Source organism: Macaca nemestrina, chromosome 5, assembly GCF_043159975.1.
Source record: "Macaca nemestrina isolate mMacNem1 chromosome 5, mMacNem.hap1, whole genome shotgun sequence".
NCBI lineage: Eukaryota > Metazoa > Chordata > Mammalia > Primates > Cercopithecidae > Macaca > Macaca nemestrina.
In genome coordinates, this window is record NC_092129.1 from 115,129,828 (window position 1) to 115,156,956 (window position 27,129).

The 27,129-nt window shown below is 42.4% G+C and overlaps 1 protein-coding gene across 1 annotated transcript in view; it reads left to right on the forward strand.

Moving 5' to 3' along the window:
- Positions 1 to 27,129, forward strand: part of LOC105479479 (beta-1,3-glucuronyltransferase 2) — a 69,385-nt gene that overhangs the window by 32,499 nt on the left and 9,757 nt on the right. Inside the window, exon 2 of the mRNA XM_011737466.3 lies at positions 5,774 to 5,918. Within this exon, the coding sequence (XP_011735768.1) occupies positions 5,774 to 5,918 (145 nt within the window). The remainder of the gene's footprint in view (positions 1 to 5,773; positions 5,919 to 27,129) is intronic.

Below are 27,129 nucleotides of genomic sequence, written 5' to 3' on the forward strand. Positions count from 1 at the left end.
TTGTTATAATTTATTATTATTATTATTATTATTATTATTATTATTATTATTTGAGTCAGGGTCTTGCTCCATTGCCCAGGCCAGAGTGCAGTTTTGCAATCACATCTCACTGCAACCTCTACTTCCGGGCTCAAGTGATCCTCCCGCCTCAGCCTCCCAAGTAGCTGGAACTACAGGCACACACCACCCACCACACCTGGCTAATGGGCCCACACATAAATGACTAGTTAGTACTTAAACACTTGCCAAGAGTTGTTTAATACCTGCTGTATACAGGGCACAACCTCATACATTCTTAAGGGAGCACAGAGATGTGAGATGGGGTCTGTCTACCAGTTTTTCACAGATTTGAATATTTAGTGTTCTGGACAAAAGCAGTTTAGGAGCTGAAAAAAATCATAGTCATTTTAAGAAGATTATCTTACCCAAAAACCACAGTACTACTTTTATTGCCTTATATATAAAGCCATTCTGTTAATTTTTTAAAAGTATGTATTAGGTTTAACTTGGTTTCTCTGTGTTTGCCATGTTTAACATCTAAGGCCAAATATGTGAAATATTTTTATTTTCTGAGGATGTCGGGGAAGAGGACCCTGAAGCTGGAGTGAGTTGGGGAGGTAGGGGGACTCTATTTTATGAAAATTTTAGTAAATTACCTGGGGTTTTGTCCCACCTATGGGGAAGACCTAGGATACAAAAGCATTAAATGTTAATATTGATTCAAGAATTAAATCATCAAAATATTGCTGAGAGAAATTAAAGACCTAAATAAATGTAGAGAGATCGTGTTTATGGGTTATAAAACTCAATATTGTTAAGATGTCACCAAATTAATATATAGATTCAATGCAATCTGTATCAGAATTTGCTGATTTCACTGATTCTGAAATTCATGTGGAAATGAAAAGGATCTATAACAGTCAAAACAGCTTTGAAAATGAAGGATAAAGTTGGAGGACTAATACTGCCTGATTATGAGACTTATTATAAGGATATGGTAAATCAAGATATTGTGGCATTGGTATTAAGATCACTGAAGAGACCAATGGACCAGATTAGAGCATCCAGAAATAAACCCATACATATATGCATAGCTGACTTTTGAAAAAGTTGTAATGGCAGCTCAGTTGTTCCAGGACAATTAGATATAGTTGGAACAATTAGTTATCCATATACAAAAAAAGAAAAGAACTTCAGTTCCTCATACCATATATAAAAATTAACTGAAAATTGATCATAGTCTAAATATATGGCCTAAAACTATAATACTTTTAGAAAGAGGAGAAAACCCTTGTAACCTTGAATTAGGCAAAAATATATTTTTTATATATATATAGTTTTATATATATATATATATATGTATATACACTCACAAGCAATTCTCATGCCTCACCCTCCTGAGCAGCTGTGATTACAGGTGTTCACCACCATGCCCGGCTGATTTTTGTATTTTTAGTAGAAACGGGGTTTCACCATGTTGGCCAGGCTGGTCCCGAACTCCTGACCTCAAATGACTTGCCCTCCTCTACCTCCCAAAGTGTGCTGGAATTACAGGCATGAGCCACCGTGCACAGCCACAAAAATACTTTAAGTAAAACATCAAAAGCATGATCCATAAAATAACAAATAAATGAATTGGACTTCATCAAGACTAAAACTTCTGTTTTTCAAAAAGATGAGCCACGAGTGGGAGAAAATATTTATAAATCACATAAAAGATTTGTATGCAGAATATATAAATAACTCTCAAAAGTCAGTAGTAAGAAAACCCTTTTTTTTTTTTTGAATGGGTAAAAGATTTGAACTGACTTTTTGCCAAAGAAGAGATACAGGTGGCAGTAAGCACACTAGTCATTAAAATAATGCAAATTAAAACCATAATGGGATACCACTATTAGTAGTACCTATTAGAATTACTGAAATTGAAGATTGACCATTGCAAGTGTTGGTGAGGATGTGGAGGAACTAGATATCTCTTACACTGCTGATGAGAATGTAAAATGGCAGAAGCACTTTGGAAAATAATCTGGCAGTTTCTGAAAAAGGTAAATGTATACCTAGTGCGTGATCCAACCATTCCACTCCTAGGTATTTCTCTTCAAAAAAGAGAAAGAAAATCACACAGACTTGTAAACACGTATTTAGTTTGTAGCAGCTTCATCTGTCATAGCCAAAAGCTTGAAACAACTCAAATGTCCCTCAGCAGGTGAATGTGTAAACTGTGGTATGAGCTACACAATGGAATACCATCCAGCAAAATAAAGGAGTGAACTGTTAATGTACATTACAAGTAGATGAATGTCTTTATTACTATGCCAAATGAAAGAAGTTATATTTACACACACACACACACACATTCACATACACCCCACATGCTGAATGATTACATTCATACAAGATTCTAGAGGAGGCAAACTAATGTATAGTTACAGAAAGGAGATCGGGGTTTCCTGGCGATGGGTGATATAAAAAGGGACTGGAGAAATGGATTTAAAAAGGGCACAAGGAAATTTCTGGGGGTGCTGAGTATGTTAATTCTGTTTATTGTGGTGATGGCTTCATGGCTATATACATATGTCAAAATGTGTCTAATTTTAGACTTTAAAAAACGCATTTTATTCTATGTTAGTATTTCAGGAATCCCAGGACCGTAGCACTCAGCATATAGTCGTTCTTGGGGCTAAGACTTATTACAGTGACATAGAAGGATACACAGGTGGATCAGTAAGGGAAAACGACATCAGGCAGGGTCCGGAGGAATCCATGTGTGGGTTTTCTGTGTTCCCTGCCTCCCTCTGAGATCACACAGAGCACACCACCTCTCCAGTAGTGAAAATGTACTCACAGGCATACAATGATTATACCCAGGAAAACCCACTTAAGAGTTCAGGGTTTTGTTGGGGGGTTGTCACATAGGCACTCCTTGCCCACCAAAATTTCATATTCCTGAAAGGAAAGCAGTTGTTCAGTGGCCCAGACAGATAAAATAACCTTACAAGTGTAGGAAATGTTTCAAAAGCTGCATTCCCGGACACCAGCCAAGAGTGAGCCTTGCAAGCAGACCTTTCTAAAGGTAACAGTCTCAGGCTTGTTAACACTTTTCTGTCACTTGTACCTCAGCTTGTTTTATAAAAAAATCACTGTAAAAGTTAGTATGGGTTACCACAAGACAGTCGCAGTTCATTTATTGAATAAATGATAAAGACTATAAAAAACAGTAACTTTAGATTTGAGGCAGACCAATGCAGCGAGACCCTCATTACCTGGAATGCTTCATACCCTTAAATCCCCTCTTTGGAATTAGCCATGAGTGATGGTGGGTGCCTGCAATCCCAGCTACTCAGGAGGCTGAGGCAGGAGAATTGCTTGAACCCGGGAGGCAGAGGTTATAGTGGGCTGAGATCGCACCACCGCACTCCAGCCTGCGCGACAGAGTGAGACTCTGATTCCAAAAAAAAAAAAAGATACCCTTTTTGGAACAAGGTAGGATAATAATAAGTAAAACCAGGAAGCTTGGTTAATGGGAGCTTCTAATTATTTTTACTCTTTAATAATATGACTTTCATTTCTATTGTATTTGAAAATCTTTCCCAAGTATATCATTTTTTTCCTTTCATAAAAATTCCTTGGTTGATGATCATTATTTAACCCCTGGTTAACTGATCATGACCCAGTTCAATTCTATAGCAAATAAAAGGTAAAGCACTGCTGTTGAAATTATAATTACCTCAACAAGACCACCTCATGCAGTTGTGCAGGTTATACCTCGTCCAAGGCACACCCAGCAGTGAGGGTACGTGGAGTTTAAGTCCAGCTGGTACTTTGCCAAGCTATGGGTTCCAGCAGTGGGTGTGTCTGCCCAAGAAAGGGGCACCTTTTTCTAGTTTATGCTAAGATGCTTTTTGAGCTGTTCAACACGAGCCCTGGAAAAAGGTGGTGGTAGCGATCTTCTCCTACAGTGCTGCCTAATATCAGCAAGCTTTCTTGTGGGCATCTCTTTCCCCTTAAAGAAATCTAGCTAGTAACTTTCAGCTGAGCATCATGTTTAACCAGGATTCCACTATGTTTAACAAGGACAAGCGATTCCAGCAGTCTCTATTTTGGCCCAATTGCCCTTGAAAGGCAGGCAGATTTTCAGGCTGCGTGTTTCTTTTTTATCACTCTGGAAGAAGCCAGGTTCAGTTCTGTATCTGAATCCCCTTATTAATGTCCCCAGCCAAGATTTCTGTGTATAGCAATAGAAAAGTCAGAGAAAGGACGCCCCTGTGGCTCCTCTGAGTGACATTTTTGTTCTTCCTAAGTAATGAAGTTTCCTAAAGGGGAATTAAACTTTCTCACCTTGGAAGAGAGAAGTATTGTTTCAAGATTCAACTTTGAAACAAATAGGAAAATATCTGATAGTTGCAACTTAGCTTCCAATCAGTGATGTCCAGATATTGACACCCATTTTATTTCTCCTAAACCTTAAGCCACCAGCCCAATTCATGACCGAGTAGAGATCATGGCACAGCAGCCAGCCTAACAGAGGGGGGCGATGCTCTAGCAGCAGAAGGATTCTGTTTGGAAACCTTTAACTTTTGAAATTTTACACTATCAGGGGAACCCGCCCCCGATAGTTAACATGGGTTCTTTTCTATTTCCCTAAGCATCTCCACTGGTTTGAGAAATAAAGGGAAAGAGTACAAAAGAGAGAAATTTTAAAGCTGGGTGTCTGGGGGAGACATCACATGTTGGCAGGTTCCATGACACTCTCTGAGCCGTAAAACCAGCAAGTTTTTATTAGCAATTTTCAAAAGGGGAGGGAGTGCACGAATAGGGTGTGGGTCACAGAGATCACATACTTCACAAGGTAATAAAATATCACAAAGCAAGTAGAGGCAGGGCGAGATCACAGGACCACCAGATGAGGTGAAATTAAAATTGCTAATGAAGTTTCGGGCACATATTGTCATTGATAACATCTTGTCAGGAGACAGGGTTTGAGAGCAGACAACCTGTCAGACCGAAATTTATTAGGCAGGAATTTCCTTATCCTAATAAGCCTGGGAGCGCTACAGGAGACCGGGGCTTATTTCATCCTTTCGGCTTCAACCGTAAAAGACGGCCGCCTCCAAGGGGGCTGTTCACAGACCTACCCTCAGGGCGCATTCTCTTTCTCAGGGATGTTCCTTGCTGAGAAAAGAATTCAGCAATAGTTCTCCTATTTGCTTTTGAAAGAAGAGAAATATGGCTCTGTTCCATCTGGCTCACCGGCAGTCAGAGTTTAAAGTCTTATCTCCCTTGTTCCCTGAACATTGCTGTTATCCTGTTCTTTTTTCAAGGTGCCCAGATTTTGTTGTTCAAACACACATGCTCTACAAACAATTTGTGCAGTTAACACAATCATCACAGGGTCCTGAGGCGACATACATCCTCCTCAGCTTACCAAGATGATAGGATTAAGAGATTAAAGACAGGCATAGGAAATCACAAGGGTATTGATTGGGGAAGTGATAAGTGTCTATGAAATCTTCACAATTTATGTTCAGAGATTGCAGTAAAGACAGACATAAGAAATTATAAAAGTATTAATTTGGGGAACTAATAAATGTCCATGAAATCTTCACAATTTATGTTCTTCTGCCGTGGCTTCAGCCGGTCCCTCCGTTTGGGGTCCCTGACTTCCCGCAACATTACACCACCACCAGCCCCCCTTCTTATACGTAGATCACATTCATTTCCTCCCTCTTTTTCCTGAGGAAACTTAAAACACACGTCTTTTCCCTTTTTATAGATGCGAACCACTCGTAAGGTCTCCGTCTGGCCTGTGGGCCTGGTTGGTGGGCGGCGCTACGAACGTCCACTGGTGGAAAATGGCAAAGTTGTTGGCTGGTACACCGGCTGGAGAGCAGACAGGCCTTTTGCCATCGACATGGCAGGTGAGCAGTGTGGGTGACGACATTCGTTCCTGCCGGACTGTTCTTATGCTCTTGTTTATAATGATGCACTGAATGAAGGAAGCTTTAAAAGACAAATTTGGATAAAACCCTACATCATATCATATTCAGGAGATGAAATATTGAAACCTTCAAAATAGGCTCTTTGGTTAGATCAAGTGGAAATTGATTTGGAGGGTGATTAGAAAATGCCCATTCTGTTCCATTTTGTCACCTGTCTGTGCCCTTATCCCACAAGCATCTACGTGGCAGCTACTGGGTTGGCCATTGGGGATTCGGTAGTGAGAGCTAGACCCAGGCTCCTGCTTTCCAGGGCTCTGTCAGCTGGAACCTTTTGGCTCCCTTCTCTAGAAGATCTGTATATTAAAATATATCATGCTTATTGATAAATTTAATAATGATATAAAAATTGACAAGTCATTTTAATGCTTATTGGTAAGTTTAGTGTTTTATTGATATATTTAATACTAAAATATAAACTTGGATTTCTGGTATTTCAAGAATTTATTGAGTATAACTGTCTTAAAGTTTTTATTCCCTGAACAACCAACTGAATTGAATTAGCCCTGCAGTAGACCACACGTTCTAAAATGCTACTTTATCATAAAACAACTTATTTTCTATGGGTTATAGAAAACGATACCTGTGATTACTGTGGAAGGATGGAGTTTGAAACATGAGGCTCAGAGGCAAAAAAAAAAAAAAAGGAATTGGTGACATCTCTACTCTAAAAATGAAGGCAGAAAGCCTTCAAAATTGATCTCATCAATCTTGAGCTCCGAAGCACAGCTCGGTCGGGCTGCCAGCCTGTGCTTGCCCCATCTTCTGTGCATATTTCCCAGCCGTAGTCAAGATCTCCGCGTTCAGAATTCTGATGGAATGGAGGCTGTCTCCTGAACTGGATTCATCACTTTTATTCTGACAATACTACAAATCTGAGGGAGCCAGAGGACAAAGAATACCAGGAGTCATCTGAGGGGCAAAGCGTTCATGGACGGCTGTGTGGTGGGTCTTGTCACATAGCATCGTGGGAGAAGACAAACAGGAGATTTTTACTCAACATTTAACACACATCTCCAGAGCACCAGCCCTCCGCCAGGCCATCTCTCAGGGCCCTGACCTCTCCTTCCCTCTTTTACTCCAGCTGTTTGCTTTGGTCTTCAGTTCTTGCAGCTCCAGAACTGAGCTGGCCTCTCAGCCTAGGTCTCCACCTGGAGGCGGAAGGAGAGGCAGCAGAGCCATCTAGGACGGTCTCGAGGACTCCAGAAAGAGGCCTGCCCTTGACCCGCTCAGAATCCATGGCCCTGAAAACATGGGGCATAGAGTATCTTTTGAAAATCAGGCTTCTTGCTGACCAGAAGTGTACCTATGAGCAGAAAATGTAGACCTTAGGGAAAGTCCTTCAGCTTATCTGGGACGTAGTTTTCTTGTGTAAAGTGAGGCAGTTGCCGGAGATGACCACCAGGGCCCTCCAGTGCAGCCCTCCTTTCCTGGCCTCCCACCATGGGACTCTCAAGTCAGAACCCAAGCTTGGGCGTCTAAGTGAGGATTGTGACCGCTCAAGCAGCTGCAGACAGACTTTTGCTCCTGATTCTCCCAGAGCCTTGTTTCAACACAGACTTCCCAGACATGTCTCCTTAACATGTGGGATGTCTGCCCATTTCCTTGCATGGATCATGCAAGGTGACGGCAACTTGGGTTGCTCTTCCTGGATTTTAATGTAGGAACTTTAGATGATCAGGTATCCAATAGACTTGTTGAATATTTGCATTGGTTCCCCCAGAATTTGGGTCACATAGATATTTCTAAAATTAAAGATGCATGTGTTTGTGCATTAGGGTTGGCCTAGCTAGGACTGCCGAATTCTGTGGGAATTCTTGTTTCCATGACAAGACCGATGTTTGGATTTTTCTAAGCATTTCAGTATATTTTCAAAGCATATTAAAAACATACTCATCATAATAAAATATGAATTATTTCCTTGTTCTATATTCATTATTGTTTTTAAAATAGGAATAAAGTGTCTCTAAGGAGACAACTCTTGTCACACTAAATAATTTTTTTCACTTTGCACATGAACTTGCTTTGCATCTTATTTTTCAGTAAATTATTGATATTTTTGGAAGTCTTTTTATTATTATTATTATACTTTAAGTTCTAGGGTACATGTGCATAACATGCAGGTTTGTTACATATGTATACTTGTGCCATGTTGGTGTGCTGCACCCATCAACTTGTCAGCACCCATCAACTCGTCATTTACATCAGCTATATCTCCCATTGCAATCCCTCCCCCCTTGGAAGTCTTTAAGTGATTTGGTTGATAGGATAATGATTCTGATTTTGAGGCAGTTTGTTCTAATTCTAACTTGAAAATTTGTGGTTTTGTTTAGATTCCACATACAATTCATTTATTCTCTGGGAAGAAGGAAAAGACCTTTTAGGGCTTCATGTTCAATTGGTGCTTCCAAGTTATATGTACACACACACACACACACACACACACATACACACAATCTCTAGAAGCGGAGAAAGAGGTGGGGGACCCACATCCCTGCTGTGGCCAGGACAGTCTCAGGAGCTCACTTTGAAAATGCTCTGTGATAGTCAAGTGCGAGCACCATATTGGAGCCTGGGTGTGTCTTGCATTTGCAAAGTGGATTAAGAGCCCAAATGGAACATTTGTGGGTTTGAGCACATTCTGTAGAAGCCCCTCAGAGCCTGTCCCATTTGTATTTCTGTGAGGTCATCACATAGCTCGTCACTGGAAATTCACTTGAGTATCAAACATTGAAACTGTGATGTTTCGTGTCATTCTAGTAGTTCTTACACTGTCATTTTATTGCCATGTTGAACTTGCCTGATACTGAAATTTTGCTCTCAGGTGACATGAAACATTGTTCTGGAAATAATCATATGTTTACAACCATACTGGCAGAATTAAGATGATTTCTGTTCCATTGGAGGATTTTTTAAAAAATAATGATTACTACTAAAAAGAATTCATATGCCTGCCCACGAGATGGAAGGAAAACACTGGAGGCAGCCCCACTGGTGGTGTGCAGTGGGCTTCAAAGCTGACCAGTGGCCACAGAGCTCTGTCAAGCCAGTGAGACCCTGGGAGGTTTGACTGTTCTGTGCCTCAGAATTCAGTTCCTCCACCTCCGGAATCTGAGGACTGGCTACCAGTGAGGAAGTCCACACAAAGTTTTTAGCTCTGTTTTGAAGTTCATTTCAAGTGACAGACTCCCTTGAGCCACTTCCAGGAGGTGTCAGTAAGAACCACTGCCTGAAAGAACTGAGCGTACAGCAGTCTTCACCCTCACCAGGACGGGTAGGATTGTTCAAGTTCAGAACTTAAAACAGATACTTTTTAGGAATTTTCAACATTGGCATGTTCCTTATGATTAACTCTAGGACATGGCAGGTGGGACACGGTGCTCCATTAAGGACAGTATACGCAGTTCCCAGTTGAGTTGCTGGCACACAGTAGGTACTTTATTCTGCTAAAAACACAGCTAGGTGTACTGCAATTAGATTCTGACGCCACCTGGAGTTGGTGCAGACCCCACAGGTTAGAGGGCACAGTCGCCAACAAGACTGCCCTTACTTCCCATGCCCCCCATGTGCTGGAGAGCCCCAGGCCACCTGCACTTCTGACCAACTGACTGCATTGGATGTTCCCCACTATTCCCTCAGGTTTGCTAATTTGCTAGAATGACTCACAGAACTCAGAAGAGTGCTCTAATTACAAAAATTATCATTGTAATCAGTGTTATAAAGAATACAAATCAGGACCAACCAAACGAAGTGACAGACCAGCAGGGTCAGGCGGAAGGAGCAGGCTGGGAGCATGCAGGTCTTCTGTGCCTTTCCCTCATACAGGCGAAGTCTAGGAAGGCGTAGTTTTCTGGCCTGGAGTCCTGTGGCCAGGGTGTGTCAAAGCCCTGGGTATGGATGCGCTCTCACAGGGAGACTCTGTGGCCGCCTCGGATTGCATCCTGGGGGCAGGCATTTAAAGTGACTGCAGGGGAGGAGCCAGGAGAAGAGACAAGGCCCAGCAAGAGGGTGTTAGGGTGGACAGTTGGCGAGGTTGCTGGAGAGAAGGGGTAGACGAATGATGAATTCCGCTGTTGGATGTGGGAAGAGGAGGACCCTTGGTGAGTATGGGAGAAAGCTGGAAGCAGAATGATCTGAGCAAAGTTAGATTTCTGGCCGGGTGTGGTGGCTCACGCCTGTAATCCCAGCACTTTGGGAGGCTGAGGCAGGAGGATCACCTGAGGTCAGGAGTTCAAGACCAGTCTGGCCAACATGGCGAAACCCCGTCTCTACTAAAAATACAAAAATTAGCTGGGCATGGTGGCAGGTGCCTATAATCCCAGCTACTCAGGAGGCTGAGGAATGAGTATCACTTGAACCCAGGAGGTGGAGGTGGAGGTTGCAATGAGCCGCAACCAGGAGGTAGAGGTTAAGATTATATCTCTGCACTCCAGCTTGGGTGACAGAGGGAGACTGTTTAAAAAAAAAAAAAAGTTAGATTTCTGATGGAGCAGAGTGGGAGAGATTTGATCTGGAAAAGGTTTGGGAAGGTTCTGTCTTGGCAGGACAGGGATTTGAGAGGATGTTGTGAAGATGAGTGGTCAGGAGGTGTGGGTTAGGAAGAGGAAGGGTACAGTGACCACTGAGGTCCCCTCCAACTCAAGGGTTGTGTGATTTTGACAAGTTCTGATTCTAAGGACGGAGGTTGTGTGAGGCGGTGCACCTGGTTATACTTGTCTTCTGTCAGCAGCCACCTCCTCCTCGCCCATGGCCTATCACCAGCTTTCCAGCGGGTGGTAGTTTCTATTCAGTGGAGGCTTAAAAGGCCCTGACCTTTGCAGCGAGTGGGTGGAGAGTGGGGAGGGGAGCATGACTAGGAGGCAGGAGGGCCAGGAGACAACTCTTTCAAGAAACGCAGCAGCAAATGAGTAGGAAAGAGAGATGGTGGCAGTTTCAAGGGGTAGAACAGCTTTTTCTTCTTTCTTTAATGATGGATGGGGAGAAATGGAAGTTTGAAGAAGTGTTAAGTGTTGAAAGTCCCAAAGGGGAGGAAACAAGGGAAGATCAGGACCTTAGATGAACAGGTTGACCTAGATAGAGTCACCTCTGACTCCCAGAAAAAAGGTGAGATAAGTAAGGAAGCCAAGGGCTGGGAAGGCGGAGCGGCCAGTTGCTGGAATTGACCATCCGCCAAATGTTAATAGAGGGAGATGTGGCATTTGACTGAATTCCACACACATGGAACATAGCAGCCCCTCACCCCAAGGAGTTTTGTATCTAGCAGAGAGAGAACGGCTACAAGAGCAGGCAGATATATCATGGGATCAAAAATGAGTACAAGTGGAATGTTTGGAGGTTCCATTTGAAGAGAAAACCACAGCCACTGGGGGAGTTTGGGGAAAGGCCTCGGGAAAGGGCAGCATGTGAGAGACGCCTTTGGTGCCAGGCCCAGGCCAGGGCAGGGAGGGATCATAGGCAGCGTGTGTGTTTGGAACAAGTTGTCCCAGGGCGTGTGTAGCTCTTGGGAAGGGCAAGCTGGGGTCAGATGGTGAGGACTGATTGCTAAGAAGAGAGTTTTTCTTCATTTCTGTGGACATTGGAGAGTCTGAAAGTTTTCCAGTAGGGAACTGATGTGATTAGTAATATAGTTTGAGAATGACATGTTGGCAGGTGCGGGATGAATGGGGGAGGAGGGCTGGGCCTGGAGGCTCAGGCAGCCATCTGGGTAATGAGCCCGTAGGGGGCTGGGAGGTGAGAGGAGGTCTGAAATCCCATAGCTATTAGGGACTTATAAAATGCTAACAGCCTTTTCAGATTATACTCATAAATCAGCAGACACTTAGATCTTTTTAACACCTTTTGCTGTTGTATGGTATGGTGATAAATGAGGTATTAAATTTAAGTTTGGTTCGTTTTAATTGGTGTAATTTGTATTATCCTTTGAGTTGTAATTTATGTGCAGAAAATACAGTGATGTTGGGTAGTTAAAACATTCTGTTAACCAGAACAGCGGTTGTGTAAAACTAGGAGTCTGCATATTAGGAAAAAAAAAAATCACATCACCTGACTAAAGTTTTCGAGCTCAGGATTCACCGTGGGTGTGTTGTCCCGGTGGAGGGTGCGGAGGCTGGAAGTGAGGAAGACAGTGATCATGCCTGCCTGGGCCTCCTGCGTCCACACCTGCCCTCTCCCGTGTCCACTCCATCCACTTCACCACGAAGCAGGAGGAATCTTTCAGGAATGCAAACCAGGTTCTTGGCAGTCCCTTGCTCACAGCTCTTCAGGGGCTACTGGTGCTCTTGGAATAAACAATTCTTTGTCACTGTCACCTGCCATGTCCTGCCCAACCCACCCCTGCCCACCTTACTATCCTTGTTCCCCTCTACTTAGTCTTTGCGGGCAGAGATCACTTCCTCCAGCACATCCTACCCTTCCCTTTGGGGCCTTCACTGAGGCCATGGCCTGGAAATGCCCCTTCCTCATTCAGCTCTACTCATCCTTCAAATCTCAGCTTAAAGGCCGCCTTCTCGGAGAAGCTTTTGCTGACGCTTCAATTAAGATAGCTCCTCCTGCATTATAATGTGCTGTTCTCTCAGCCTCCAATACCTCTGCACCTTGCCACAGTGGTTGTACATCTCTCACTGTAATTATTGAGGCTCTGCCACCCCCACTCCCAGAATGCATCCTTACTGTAGGCAGAAGCCGGACCATCCTGCCCTCCACTCCTTGCCCAATCCCAGTCCCAGGTTTCCCACAGCCCCGGCCTGCGAGTGGGGCTGAGTGACTGCACTATCCCAGAGCAGGTGTCCCCACTGCAGGTTTACCAGGCAAACCTTTAAAAAGTATTATAAATGATGACTGTGAAACGGGAGGGGGCCGAGGGATCACTCTGGGCAGGTTGCTGGAGCCTGCTTTCTGTGGGCTCTGTGCAGGGACATGGGAATGACAGTTATTCTGGGTCTCCTTCATCTCAATGGTTGTCAACAAGGAATTTTGCCTGGGTTAATTTACTTGGCAGACCTTTTCTTGGTAGACAATGCTGTGATCAACTTCAGCCCAGCCCGGATCAGACGATGATTAAAGCCAAATGAGCAGTCAAAATTAATGACGTTTTACTTTGCTTCATGAATATAAATACTGCAAGAAAATGGAGGGAATTACCTTCTTGCCACTTTGGAGTCATTCGTGATTTAAGGGGCGCTGTTTTTCACACGTGAATGTTTTCTATGAGAACTATAAAGTTACTGAATGTTCTCAGTAGAGTGGCTTATGTGTCATGTGTTGCCTTTTAGTGCAGGATCTGGGGACCAGCTTGGGACTTTTTCCTTGGGTTGGTACAGTGTGATTGTCACCAGGAGAGGCCTGCGGCTGCCAGGGGGTGGTAATTCTGTCCCAACAACTTATAGAACCACAGGGACAGGTGGCAGAGTGTTGGGGCAATAGGCAGCCTGCTGCTCAGTTTTTAAGCTGTTTCTAGAACATGGTGTGGTCTAGAGACTTGCAGGGATTTGATGCCCACAGTACCTTGTCTGGTCCTGTCTGCATGTGCTGTGGCCACGGCTGTGCTGGGTAGAGGTGGGTGTGGGGCAAGGAGCACCTGTGCATCTGTGTGCTGGCGCTCAGGTGCTTGCTCTGGAGCAGCTGGCAATGGGGTCAGGTGGGATGGACGTGGAGAGGGAGGGCTCTGCAGAGGCCTTTCAGGGCTGAAGGGGAAGTGGGGAGAGGGGTTTCCAGGCCTCTGCCCACCTCAATTCTAGCAGCACTGCATTTGCATATTGGAGATCCCCTCACGATTTCAGTGGAATAAAACATTCATTCCAGGACTGAAAATGTTGAAAACCTGAAGTTTTCCTTTATATCGGGATGTGCAGTGGACTCAATAATTATATATTGGTTCCTGGGCATTTACCAGGCATCAGGCGTTCAGAGGCATTCTGCGTTCTCTCTTCATTCATCCTCACTCAGCTGTGCAAAGGATATACTAGTTTATTATCCCCACTTACATATAAGCAGCCCACGGCCTAGGCATGCTAAGTGAGTTGTCTGGGATTCAGAGTCAGTTCAGTGTGTCTACAGAAATGGCCTCCAACTCACCCACCTACCGCCAAGTCACTGAGTTCTTGGTCTCTGAGCCTGCAGAACAGTTTCTTGGTTTCTTCGTCTGCAGAACAGGGAAAATGAAATTTTTCACAAAATCAGACATCACATGCAGAGCAGCCAGGAGTAGACCATTGTAGACACTTGGTGAATGTCACTCTTCACCAAGAAACAAGACTGCCTTTGGGTTCAGCTGGCTCATACATTTGTTTGGATGTAGTAGGTCAGTGTCTTGTTTGATTACCACAGTGGTGAGGTCCATGCAGGTAGCTATAGGGTGGGAGAATCAGTCACCCTCGGGTCCTGCTCTGACACATACAGGCTGTGCAGCCTGAAGATCTAGGGGAATATCTGTTTCTTCCTAATACCTGTAGATTAGGGATCATAGCAGCAGCTTTCTGGGTTGTGTTGAGGTTGAAGTAAGATGAATACATACAGAAGTTCCTGCTGTTCTGTGAATATTTGAATCTGCACCCGCGTGTAGCTATGTGAGATCATTCTTAACGGCAGTACTTAAGAACATATAAATTCCACTGTGGGCTCATGATGAACTTCACTTCTCTTCTGGCTGGTGGACCTGTGCTCATTATCATTCGATGAATTGGCTCAGCGTGCAGGATGGCATGCTGAGATAAACGCTAGCCCTTACTTTAGACTAAATACCCCCAAAAGAGAGTGATCAACAGGAGAAAATCAAAGCCAAAAAGGATCATTAAAGAGTCGTTTAGGAGCAGATATGTGTTCATTGTTAAAATTTCCCAGCTGAAAAACTAAACAAACAGCACTTGAGCTTTCAGAAGAAAATGCCATTTGTAACATTGAGATTTGCGAGGCATTTGGTGCCATGTGAGTGCCGCTTGCCCCGTAGGTGAGTGAGTCTGTGTAGACCACGAGACAGGTATTCAATATGCAAATTCCTCGTGGCACATGGGGAAGGTTTAAAAGAATGATTCTCATGCTTTCTAATCAAGTCACAAAGGGGCAAATGTCCTTTTTCACCACCTCGACTTTCCTAAGAGTCCCTAGGAGAGCATCTGTAGGTAATAGTTTTCATCTAGAATCTATCAGAGAGGTCTTATTTATTTTACTCATGTAAATAATCAGGATTAAGGGTTGTTGCCCTGCACTGCTAACAGGGGGGCCGGCGTGCAGACCACTTCTCTCTTTGGCATGCAGGTTGTTTGCTGTGACTACCACACATGTTTCTGCACCGGCTTCAGAAGTTAAGGCTTGCAGGCATTCTTCCTGGGCTCCCTAAGCAGCTGTAATCACCCTGACCCCAAACACTCTGAGCATCAGTTCACCTCAATTGTAAATCCCTCAGGCCAACTGCCGTGGTCAGTCGGCATTGCCCTAAGCTGATGGGCCTGATTAAACCAAGTGTGGCACACACTGCCCTTCATCTAGGATGTAGAATGTCACTTTTCTTCTCACGTTTGCCTAGCTAATATCCAGTCACTCTTCCAGACTCACTGATGAGGCAGGAGTCGCTTTTTCTGGAAAGTTTTTCCTGATTTTCCATCACGTGGATGCCCCTTTCCACCTTTTCCCCTAGAATCCTGGGCTTATGCATTTATGAATTTTTCCACGAGGTGGCGCTCATGTCAGTGTCCTCCCCGCCCCCGGCCGCCTTGCTAGCCCGGGAGTACACTAGGAGGGCGCTCCTGTCTCCCATCTCCGGGCAGGGCACAGTCCCTGATGGTAATAGCTTGAACAAATGTTTGCTGAGTTTATGAATTTTAACATGTTTTCTAGTGTAAGGATTATCAAAATTAAGACTTAAACCTTCTCGCTTCTGAGACAACATTGCCATTATTTAATGGTGGAGGTGTAAAGGGGATGCCGAGGTGTACTCCAGAGCTCTCTGAGGAGGGTCTAATTTAGCGGGTCTCCCCATGGCTTCGCATCAGAACGGCAAGGGGCTTTGAAAAAACACCCACACCTGGGCTCCAGCTGGGAGCAAAGAGAACATATATTCTCTGAGGGTGAGGCCTGGTATTTGTGTGGTTGTGGGTCTTTTTTTTTTTTTTTTTTTTTTTTTTTTTTTGAGTCTTGAGGTGATTCTGAAGTGCACCCAGGAGTAAGAGCAGCCGGCGAAAGTGATCAGAAGCAACTCCTATTTCCTTCCTATGTCTCGTTATCGTCCCTCAGTGGTCACAGTCCTTTCCCAGGCCACCCCCTGCATCCACCTCAGGTAGGATAACCTCATGACAGAGTTTGGGAATGCTCAATAGAGTCACTTCCATAGAAAATACTTCTTCCATTGCTCAAGCAAGAAGAGAATTTAAGCATAGGACAGGAATCTTTTAATCATAATACGGACACCAGCAACAATATAAATAAAAAGATTGCCCGTATTCATTGGGAATGCAAGTTTAATCTGTTTTTATTTGTGGTGAAATATACATAAAATTTGCCATTTTAACCTTTTTGAAGTGGGCAGTTCAGTGGTATTGATTTCATTCACATTGTTGTGCAACCATAACCACTGTCCAAACTGTCCAACTCTACACCTTTTTCATCATTGAACCAAAATTCTATGCTCACTGAACAATAGCTCCTGACTCGCCCCTCCCCTCAGCCCCTGGTTGTCACAATTCTACTTTCTATCTCTGAATTAGACTATTCTGGGTACCTCATATAAATGGAATCATATTTGTCCTTTTTTTTGCTTATTGAGCATAATATCTTTAAGGTTCATTCGTATTATGTATCAGAATTTCATTCCTTTTTAAGGCTACTAATATTCCATTGTTACGTACAGACCACAATTCGTTTATCCATTCACACAACCATGGACGTTTGACTTGTTTCCACTTTTGGCCACTGTGAATAATATTGCTATAAACACTGGTGCACAGATATCTGTTCGAGTCCCTGCTTTAGATTCTTCTGGATGTCCAGAAGTAGAACTGTTGGATCACAGGTAATTTTTTGTTTAAAGTTTTTGAAGAATCACCATACTATTTTCTCCAGCAGCTGCATCACTTTACACTCTCTGCAGCAATGCAGGAGGGTTCCAGATTCTCCATATCCTCACCAACACTTACTTGCTACTGTTTTGTTGTATTCGTTTTTTTAGTAATAGTTACCCTAATGGGGATGAAGTGGTATCTCATTCCGGTTTTGATTTGCACTTCCCTAATGATTAGCAATGTTGAACATCTTTTCATGTGCTTCTTGGCCATTCGTACTTCCTTCTTAGAGAAATGCCTATTCAAGTCCTTTATACATTTCTATAAAATGTTTATGTATTTATTTGGCTTTGCCAACATAAATGGATTTTCTCACAGTTCTGGAGGCTGGAGGTCCAAGGTCAAGGTATCAGCATGAGGGTTCCCCTGAGGCCTCTCTGTGCTCGCAGATGGCCTTTCTTCTGCGGCATGCATTCCTCCGCTCTCTCCTCTTTTTATATCAGTCATATTGGACTTCACCCATTTTTGAATTGGGTTGTGTGGTTTATTGTTGCTGAGCTGTAGAAATTCTTTATATTTTGTGTATTAATCCTTTATCAGATATGCTGTTTACAAATATTTTTCCCATTCTGTGGGTTACCTTTTCTGCTCTGTTGATACTGTCCTTTAATGCACAAATGCTTTAGTTTTGGAAGAAGTCTAGTTTATCTGTTTGAATTATTTATTTATTTATTTATTTATTTATTTATTTTTTGAGATGGAGTCTCACTGTGTCACCAAGGCAGTGTGCAGTGGTGCGATCTCGGCTCACTGCAAGCTCTGCCTCCCGGATTCATGACTTTCTCCTGCCTCAGCCTCCCGAGTAGCTGGGACTACAGGCACCTGCCACCATGCCTGGCTCATTTTTTGTATTTTTTAGTAGAGACAGGGTTTCACCGTGTTAGCCAGGATGGTCTCAATCTCCTGACCTCGTGATCTGCCCGCCTCAGCCTCCCAAAGTGCTAGGATTTACAGGTGTGAGCCACCTCACCCAGCCTATCTACCTGATCTTTTGTCATCTGTGCCTTTGGTGTCATATCTAAGAAGTCACTGCTGAATCCAGTCTCATGAAGCTCTCCTTGTTGTCTTCTAAGAGTTTTATAATTTGAGTTCTTAAGCTTTAGTCTGTTGTTAGAGAAAGAATAACAAACTTTCATTTATCCATAATGGTTGAGGGATGAGGGCAGAGTATGGTCTTTTTATAATTAACTGTAATAAGTTTTACCATTTCTACATTCCTCCATCCATTAAAAAGATCAAGATTAGAAAGTAGGGAAATATCTAAAACCGTGCTGGAAAACAGAAAAGGACATGTACAATGAAGCTTCGGGGAGAAATGCAAGGCTAAGTTTGGATGGACAGACAGAGGGAGGGGGATCATATGAGAAGTAAGAGGATGGTGTCCTCATGGGAGCCCCTGGAAACCCCTATTCTCGGAGTGCAGAGATCCAGTGGGCTAAAGGGGGCTGTGCCTCAGACGCGTGCCATCAAGCCCCTACACAGCTTCCTCGTTTGGCAGAGAATGCCCCCACGTCAGGTGGGGGTTGTGTGGTAGCTCCCGGTTCTGCCTGACTTCTGGGCAATTTCCTCCCATTAACATGGAGGGAAAAGCTCCATCACAGCCCGCTGGTGAAGCCGCCTCTAAAGTGTTGAGTTTCCCTGAGTAACTCCCTGGCTTTTCTATGGAAACGGCTCAAAGTGGCCACAGGTGCGTCTAAAATAAAGCCTCTCACAATTGCTGACAAAGACCAACACAAGCCATCAATGCTGTTCAGCCTTGACTTCTGTTTGCAAATATGAGCAGATAATTTAAAAAAAGTAAACCAAGACACAGGAGTTCTCACTGAAACAGTAGAGGAGTCAAGAGAGAGCTTTTAAATATTCTAGAGTTCATTCTCAGATTTTAAAAGATGTGGCATCATAAAACAAGAGCCAGCAGCTGAGGAAAGAGTCACTGGAGAACAGGCAAGGATTCCTGTAAATAAAAGGCATGACTGCTGGAATAACCGCATGTGAGAGGCTGATAGCATCGAGGCTCTAAGTGTCGGTGATATTGTTAGGGTTGCAATGCAGAGAAGTGGATCCCAACGCCCTCCTCCAGGAATTCTTCCAAAATAGGAGCAAAAGTACAAAGAAATAGAAATGTCGGTGGAAGGAGACTCATAAATCCAGCATGTTCAGTAAGAGTTCCAAAATTAGAAAGTAAAACAAATATATATGAAATATCAAGAAAGAAACAGGGCTGGTTGTGGTGGCTCACATCTGTAATCCCAGCACTTTGGAAGGCCAAGGCAGGAGAATCATTTGAGGCCAGGAGTTTGAGACCACCAGCCTGGCCAACATGGTGAAACCCCATCTCTACTAAAAAGATAAAAATTGGCTGGGCATGGTGGTGCATGCCTGTGATACCAGTTACTCGGGAGGCTGAGGCAGGAGGATTGCTTGAATCCAGGAGGCAGAGGTTACAGTGAGCTGAGATCATCCCACTACACTCCAGCCTGGGTGACAGAGCAAAACTGTTTCCAAAAAAAAAACAAAAAACAAAAGTAGCCAGGTGTGGTGGTGCACACTGTAGTCCTAGCTACTTGGGAGGCTGAGCTAGAAGAATCACTTGAGCCCAGGGGGTGCGAGGCTACAGCCTGGGTGACAGAGTGAGACCCTGTCTCTAAAAATCAGAAAGAAACAGGATACAAGTTCCTATAATACTTGAGTTTTGAGAATGGTTCCATTGCCAGGTTTGAATTTGGGCTCTGCTACTTCCTCAGAGTGAGCTTTTAGGCAAGTTACTTAGCCTTTCAGTGCCTCTGTTTCTTCATTTGTAAATTATGGTAGTAATAGTATCTACCTAGTGGGGTCACTGTGAGGATTAAGCAGGTTAATACAGAGAGAGCACCTAGAACAAGGCCTGGTTCACTGTGAATGTTTCCTAAAACGTAGCTGCTGTTAAGCCAATTGTCACTGCCACCACTACTCTTAGTTCTTAGAATGTACAGGTATGCGGCTGCCCCGTGAAAGCGTCACAGTCAGTCGGGTTTACCACTCCAGTCAGTCTCTCTACCTCCTCTGCCACATTGCCGCCTCCACCCCCATGCCCCGTCATCTCTTACCTGGACCAGCAGTAACCTCCTAACTAGCTCCACAGCTTCTTTTATTATCCCCAGTATTATGCTCCCTGACCTGTTAGGCTCCGGCTTACAACATTTCTGCAGCTCCCCTTGTATTTCATTTCTCCATGGCCTCCCAGGTATGGTTGGGCATCCCCACCCCCGAGCCTTGCTGAAGTCATTTTCCTTGTGTTCTCTGTGCGCTCAGCTTCAGTGGCTTGCTGTCCCACCTCACAATCCTGCCATCACGTGTACTTGTCTCTGCCTGGAAGGCTCTTTCCTCGACCCACCTGCCTCTCCCACTCCATCCTTCATATTCCAGCTTAATCATCCTTGGTCCACCCTGAAGGGTCAGATTTCCTCACATAGAACCCGTACCCTTCCTTCATAGCACTCACTACTGTGTGTGCACCTGGACCATTACCAACATTCCACCTCCCTGACAAGACTGTACTGGGGCTATAGTGACTCTAAGATGCAAATCATGACTGATTTTGCTTACCACCTTTTCCCCAGTTCCTAGCACTTTGCCTGGTATGTATATTTTTGTTGAACGAATGAATGAATGAATCCCAAGTTTAGAACAACTGTGCCAGGATTTAATAATAAAACAATCCCAAGGGTATTCAGAGGGGGTCGGGGGAAAAACTGCTTCTCTATGAAGGAGGGAAAAATCAGACTAGCATCAGGTTTTTTTCTATAACCCTGAACGATACGGAATAATGGAGAAAGGTGTTTAGAGTTCTGAAGAAAAGAAAGGATCCTAGAATTTTGTACCCCGTGAAATTATTATGTCTGTGTGAGGGCAAAAGAGACATTTCAAATATTTTTCTCAAAAAAACAACAAAAACAACATTAGTTAAGGAAAGCACTTTAGCCAACGTGAATTAGGATAAGAAACTAAAAAATAGGGAGGTTGCTGTACCAGATAAAGTAGTAAGCAACAAAAGTGGCAATTTTTATGATTAAAAGTGGATAGTAACTAACATGATTGTGAAGTTTAAAGCTGTTTGTTGGAATCTGGAAATAGGAGAAGCAATGTGAAAATGAGGTTTTCAAATAAAAACGCTGGTATATTTCAATGCCCGCTGGTGAGGGGGAGGATAGGAAATGGGGGAATAGGTGCCCACTGCAGATGTAGTCTCATTCAAAAAGGTGGGGGGGAGGGGGGCTTTAATTCATGATGATAAGAGAAATATCAGTTCCTTAAAATCTCCTTAAACAGTTAAAATTATTTTAAATAAGATATTTTAAAGGCAACCACAGTAGAATACATATAAAACAAAACCTTTTCAACAATTAGAGGAAGAAGAGAAACCAAAATGAATTCAAAAAGAAGAAAGGAAAAAAGCAAAAAAAAAAAGTATATAATGAACCTAAGATAAAACCAAACATGATAACCACACTAAGTGTGAAAAAAATTAAATTGCTCTAAATAAAACACAGCAGCAAAGCTGTATCTCATATAAAAGACACCTAAAAATGTGATAGAGATGGACAATAAATAGATAAACTATAGTATCCTAAGGAAGGACAAACAACAAAAGAGCAGGAGTGTTCACATTTGTGTTGAACAAAGCAGAAGTCAAGGCCAAAAATATTGAATGAGAAGGAGAGGAACATTTTGTATTGATGGAAACTATGTACACCACAAAAGTACAGCATTCATCAGCCATTGTGTACAAGTTATCAATGAGTCCAAAAACTAAAGGCAGACATAAATATAGAAAATTTGACAAAACCATAATCATAGTAGACATGTTTAACACACCTATCTAAATCTGACAGATTTAAGCAGACAAAAGGCTGTAGAAAATGGAATATATAAAGAACTTGATCTAATAATTATATATAGAACACTGTACTCAATATACACAGAATATACCTTTATTTCAGGTGTTCATGAAACATTTATAAAAATTGAAACTGTATCAGGCCATAAAACCTTAAAAAAGTGCTTGTATAGGCTCAAAGCACTACACTAGAAACTAATAAATTACATAATAATGATAATTAAAAAGGGGTGTGGAGTTAGATCTATTGACAAGTAGGTAACCAGAGGTAAACTGACAGCAGGGCTGGAGAAGCATGGATGGTTTGATCCTTGCTCAGAAGCCTGGTCCCTGGCCAGTCTTTCCCTGTGCTTCCCCATCAGTTTTTGCAGGGAGGAACACAGGATTACAAAGGTCATGGCTGGCTTATGGAAACACAAGCTGTAATTGAATCTCAGGTATCTATGCCTTTGTACCTTAGGACAATATGTTTTACCCACAGTTGGTTTTAAATATAGAAAGGCATTCAAAGAGATTGACCCTGAGAAGAAGTGGGGAAATGTGGACAGTCTTACAGGCAGGTGCCTCAAGCAGCTCCACCCCCGCTGCCACCACATTCATGTCAGTCTTGGCCTGAACATATCTTCAGGCTACACCAAGGTTCAAAGCCAGTGTAAGGTAAGATTGGGCTGCAGGATTTTGCATGCAGAAACCATCAGTGCTGTTAGAAGCCCCTTTGAAGGAATGAGAAGGAGAAAAACTTGTACAGAGGAGAGAGTACAGGTTACTCTAGGTACTTAAGACCAGGACTTGATGGTAAGAGAGCCTACGGGAAATGTCCAGGAAGAACCCATAGCTCTGCAGGAGAGGCAGAGGGTCGGGGGAAAACTGCCTGGCCATGGAGTGAGAGTTGGACCACCCCAATCCTGCTCCCTCTCTTTTGTGTCTTGGGTGAAGGAGTAAAATGCCTTCCAGGTTCTGATATAAGCTCCTTTGTCCTGGTGTCCAGGCCTGCACTGGTGACCTTCTCCAGCACTCTCTGGACCACCTAGTGCAGCAGACACTTGGCTGGTCTCTCTACCTCAGGCAGTTACTGTACTGCTGCCAGAGAAATTTTCCTAAAAGTGACTTTTGATTAGAATCTGGAGCCGAGGTTGCCTGCCACAGGGTAGGGTACAGAGTCCTGGGCACAAGCAGCTTTACAGCCTTGTCACCCGTCATTGCTGCTCCAGCCTAAGACTTGGCCTCATAACTCTCCCTTCCTCTACATGGATGCTTCAAAGTCCCTCTTAGATTTCAGTGTCTCCAAAGCCCTTACTCATTCTAGTCAGATAGCATTTGCTTCTCCAACTCCTGTGCTCCCAAAGCTCTGTACTTACATCTTTTATAGCGTCTGTGGCACAGCTGTGCCCATATCTGTTCTTCTAATTAAACTAGGAGTTGCCAGAGGGCAGAGACCACATTCAGTATTGTGTTACCAATACTGAAAACCAGCAATGGGCCCATAAAGAGTTTCTGAATGAGTGAATAATATCAAAAGGAAGATGAAAAATGAAAGATAGCATCCTTTAGATTGGTGAATGTTCTTTTAATGATCGTGCTTAACAAAGAATGCTTACTATGTTTCCAGGTACTGTTCTGTTTGTTTACATATATCCATTTAAGATTTACAATAACCATACAATATGATAACTGTCTGCATTTTACATTTGTGTAAACCAAGGCAGAGAACAGTGAAAGTACCTTCCTGAGTCACTTTAATAGTAGATGGCAGAGCAAGGATTTGAATTCAGGCCCTCCAAGTTACAAGCTTTCACTCAACCCCCGTCCTTCCCCTCACACTATGTCATTAAAATAGGTCTTTAGGAAACTCTGAAGATTTCCAGTCAGAAACCAACATAGCTTCCATGTGAAACTAGGTGGTGATGTAATGGCTTCATTAGTGAATCCCTGAAGAGCTACTATTTAAAAAATTATTTCACCAGTATTCACTAGGATTGGGGATTAAGTACCTTCTTCACCATGCTCTGCTATATTTTCTGGGTTGGACTAGAGTGGCTTAGTTTGACCAATTCAGTAACCATGGCCTCTTACCCAGGCCATGTCAAGCATGTTGACTCTGCTGTGCCCAGCATATACAAATAAACTCTGATGGGTTTATTTCCCATCAGAGTCTTTTTGGTTCTAAACTTCAGTGTTAGTTGTGCCCACTAAAAAATAATTCATGGATATTTTCAGTATTCAGTTCGTTAAACCTCCTTATATTATGTTTGGTTATTAGGATCAGATTTTCCATCCTTGCTCAGCATCCTGATTGTTTCCTTAGAAGATTCAGTTTTCTATGATAGTTTTTTGTTTTCAGAGTAGAGATTTAAATGAATTGTTTATAGATTAAATAAAGAACACTTCTTAGAAATGCAGAGTGTTTCACTCTTTTCCATGGAAAATAATGGCTGCTAAATACCTTTTGAGGAATTTTTAAAATTAGACTTTTTTTTAAGTTTCACCTTGAAGCAATTATAAAGTTTCAGTCAGTATTCTGCAGCAGATGAACAGACCTGTTTAACAAGCAAGGCATGCTTTTTCATTCTTCTTCCACACCAGAAGAAAATAATTCTAATTCATAATTGGAAGTAAATGCGGGAAGTTATGGTTCTGTTTACTCGTTAGGAAAGGGTAGATTTGGAAGAAAATCTATCATGGCTGTGAAAGAGCACTTCATGACACATGAGCATTCGGTCTTAGAGCCATGAAAATTATAAAGGAACACTTGCAGAAAACAGTGGCAATTTGGAATAGTAAATAAGCAAAGGAAACATTCCTTTATACAGCCTTCTTTTCTGCTTTCTAGATCTGATTTAAATCTCGTGGAAATGATTCCTAAATCAATTCTACTAACACATTTGTTTCTCACTTGGATAGTTTTGAGATGGCAGGGCTGGAAAGTACAGGGCCAGGGGGGAAAAAAGTAGTTAAGTAGCAGTTTTCTGTTTTCAATCATCAAACCCTACATTACACTATTTTCTTTTTCTTCTATACTTACCTAACTCAATGGGTGGTAATGGGATTTGGGGTTGCAAAAAGAGTAATGTCATTGGGAATGACAGAGTAAAGACTTCTGAATATTCTCTCATCCATAAAAACAATGAGAACACTGGCAAAATTTGTCAAAATCAACTTTTTAAGAACTATGGAAATTAGCTAAAAGCATGCAACAATCTGGGAAGTTTTGTTTTTTGTTTTTTTTTTTAAAAAAAAACAAGGCTAAATCTTGGTAAGAGCAGTACTGCAGTATGTCAATTTGCCCTATTCCCATCCCCTTCTCTCCATTTCCTCCATGGTAGATTTGAAAACCAACAGCCCTGTAATCATGGTGAAAACCGACAGTATAGCAGTTAGTAGAAGGGCAGAACAGGGTTGGGACTCATTCAGAGCTCCATTCTAAGATAATTGTCATTATTTGATCAGTCTAGCAATTCCCTAGAAAACCCTATTCACAAGGCTTGTCTTTATTTGACCTCATTCACCAGAGCAAACAGCCTTTTCCCTGGGGGCATTTGTCAAAAACAGCTTGTGGTGACTCTTTACCATCACAGCTCCCTGAGGCAATAACAGTTGTGGCAAACAACAAGCTAAGCAAAAAACTTCATTCCATAGGGGCATTTGAAAAGTCCTGACATATTTCTGGAAGGCCATGTGGATGTGTAGGACTGTATGCATGCCCAGGGCTATGTACTTGTTCAAGAAAAGCCTTACAAAGCCCTCAGTTTTCCCCTCTTAGTATTGCGAGCCCCTGTGCAATGAAGATGTGAAAGCTAAGGCAGTTGTAAATTGCCTGGCTGAGTGTTGAAAGCATGCCCAAATGGACACAGAGCATCTTGGCAAAGACTGAGAGTGTCTGGTTCCAGGCATTTAAGGAAATCTGTGTCCAATATTTAGTTGACCTCTAAGCTAACTGAACACAGACTTCTTTGCCCATACTCAGCAAAGAACACAGAATTTACAAAGTTAGTTCAAGAAAGTCACTAAAACAATAATGACAACAATAAAAGAACAACTAACCTTAGAGAATCTGATTTCCAGAGTTGTCACATTATATTATTTCAAATGTCCAGTTTTCAGCAAAAGATTACAAGACATGCAAAGAGACAAAGCATGACTAATACACAAAAAAGCAAGCAGTTGATAGAAAATGTCTGGACATTAGACTTGCTCGGTAAAAACTTAAAATGAGATATTTTAAATATATGGAGTTCACTAAAGATAATCATGTCTAAATAGCTAAAGAAAAATAGGAGAATGATGTCTCACAAATAGAGATCAATAAAGAGATAGAAATTATATATTTTTTAAAAAGAACCAAATAGAAATGCTGGAGTTGAAATGTATACTAATAAAAACAAAAAATTCAATAGAGGGGCTCAAAGCAGTTTGAGCAGGCAGAAGAATCAGTAAATTTGAAACATAGGTAAATTTATATGATCCAGTTTGAGGAACAGAAAACAGAATGACGAAAAATGAACAGGGCCTCATAGTCTTATTATTTACATATACTAATATACATACTCTGAGTCGCAGAAAAAGAGAAAGGGGCAAAAAGAATATTTGAAAAAAAAGTTAGAACTTCCCAAATTTGTAGGAAAAACATTAAACATTCAGGAAGCTCAGTGGATTCCAAGTAGGATAAACTCAGAGATTCACACCTAGACACATCATAATCAGTTGAAAGTCAAACACGAAGAGAATCTTGAGAGTGGCAAAAGAAAACTGAATATGATTAACAAAGGTTCTTTAATAGCCTTTGTTTATTAACAAAGGCTGATTTCTTATCAGAAACCACAGGGACTAGAAGGCAGTGGGATGACAGATTCAAAGTACCGGAAGAAAAAAGAAGAAGAAAAAGATCAAGAATTCTATATCCAGTAAAACTACCCTTCAAAAATGGAGAAATGAAAATATTCCCAACTAACAAACACCATGAAAATTCATTGCTAGTACATGTGCCCTACAAGAAATACTCAAAGGAGTCCTTTAGGCAAAAGTGAAAGGATGTTACACAAGAACTCTAATCCACAGGAACAAATAAGAACACTAGTAAAAGTAACTACATAGGTAATTTTGAAAGGCGTATCAATGTAATCTTTATAGCTCCTTTCTCCTGTTTTGAAAAACAACTACATAAAGCAGTCATCAAAAATCTGGTTTGGGGCACAAAATTTATGAAGAT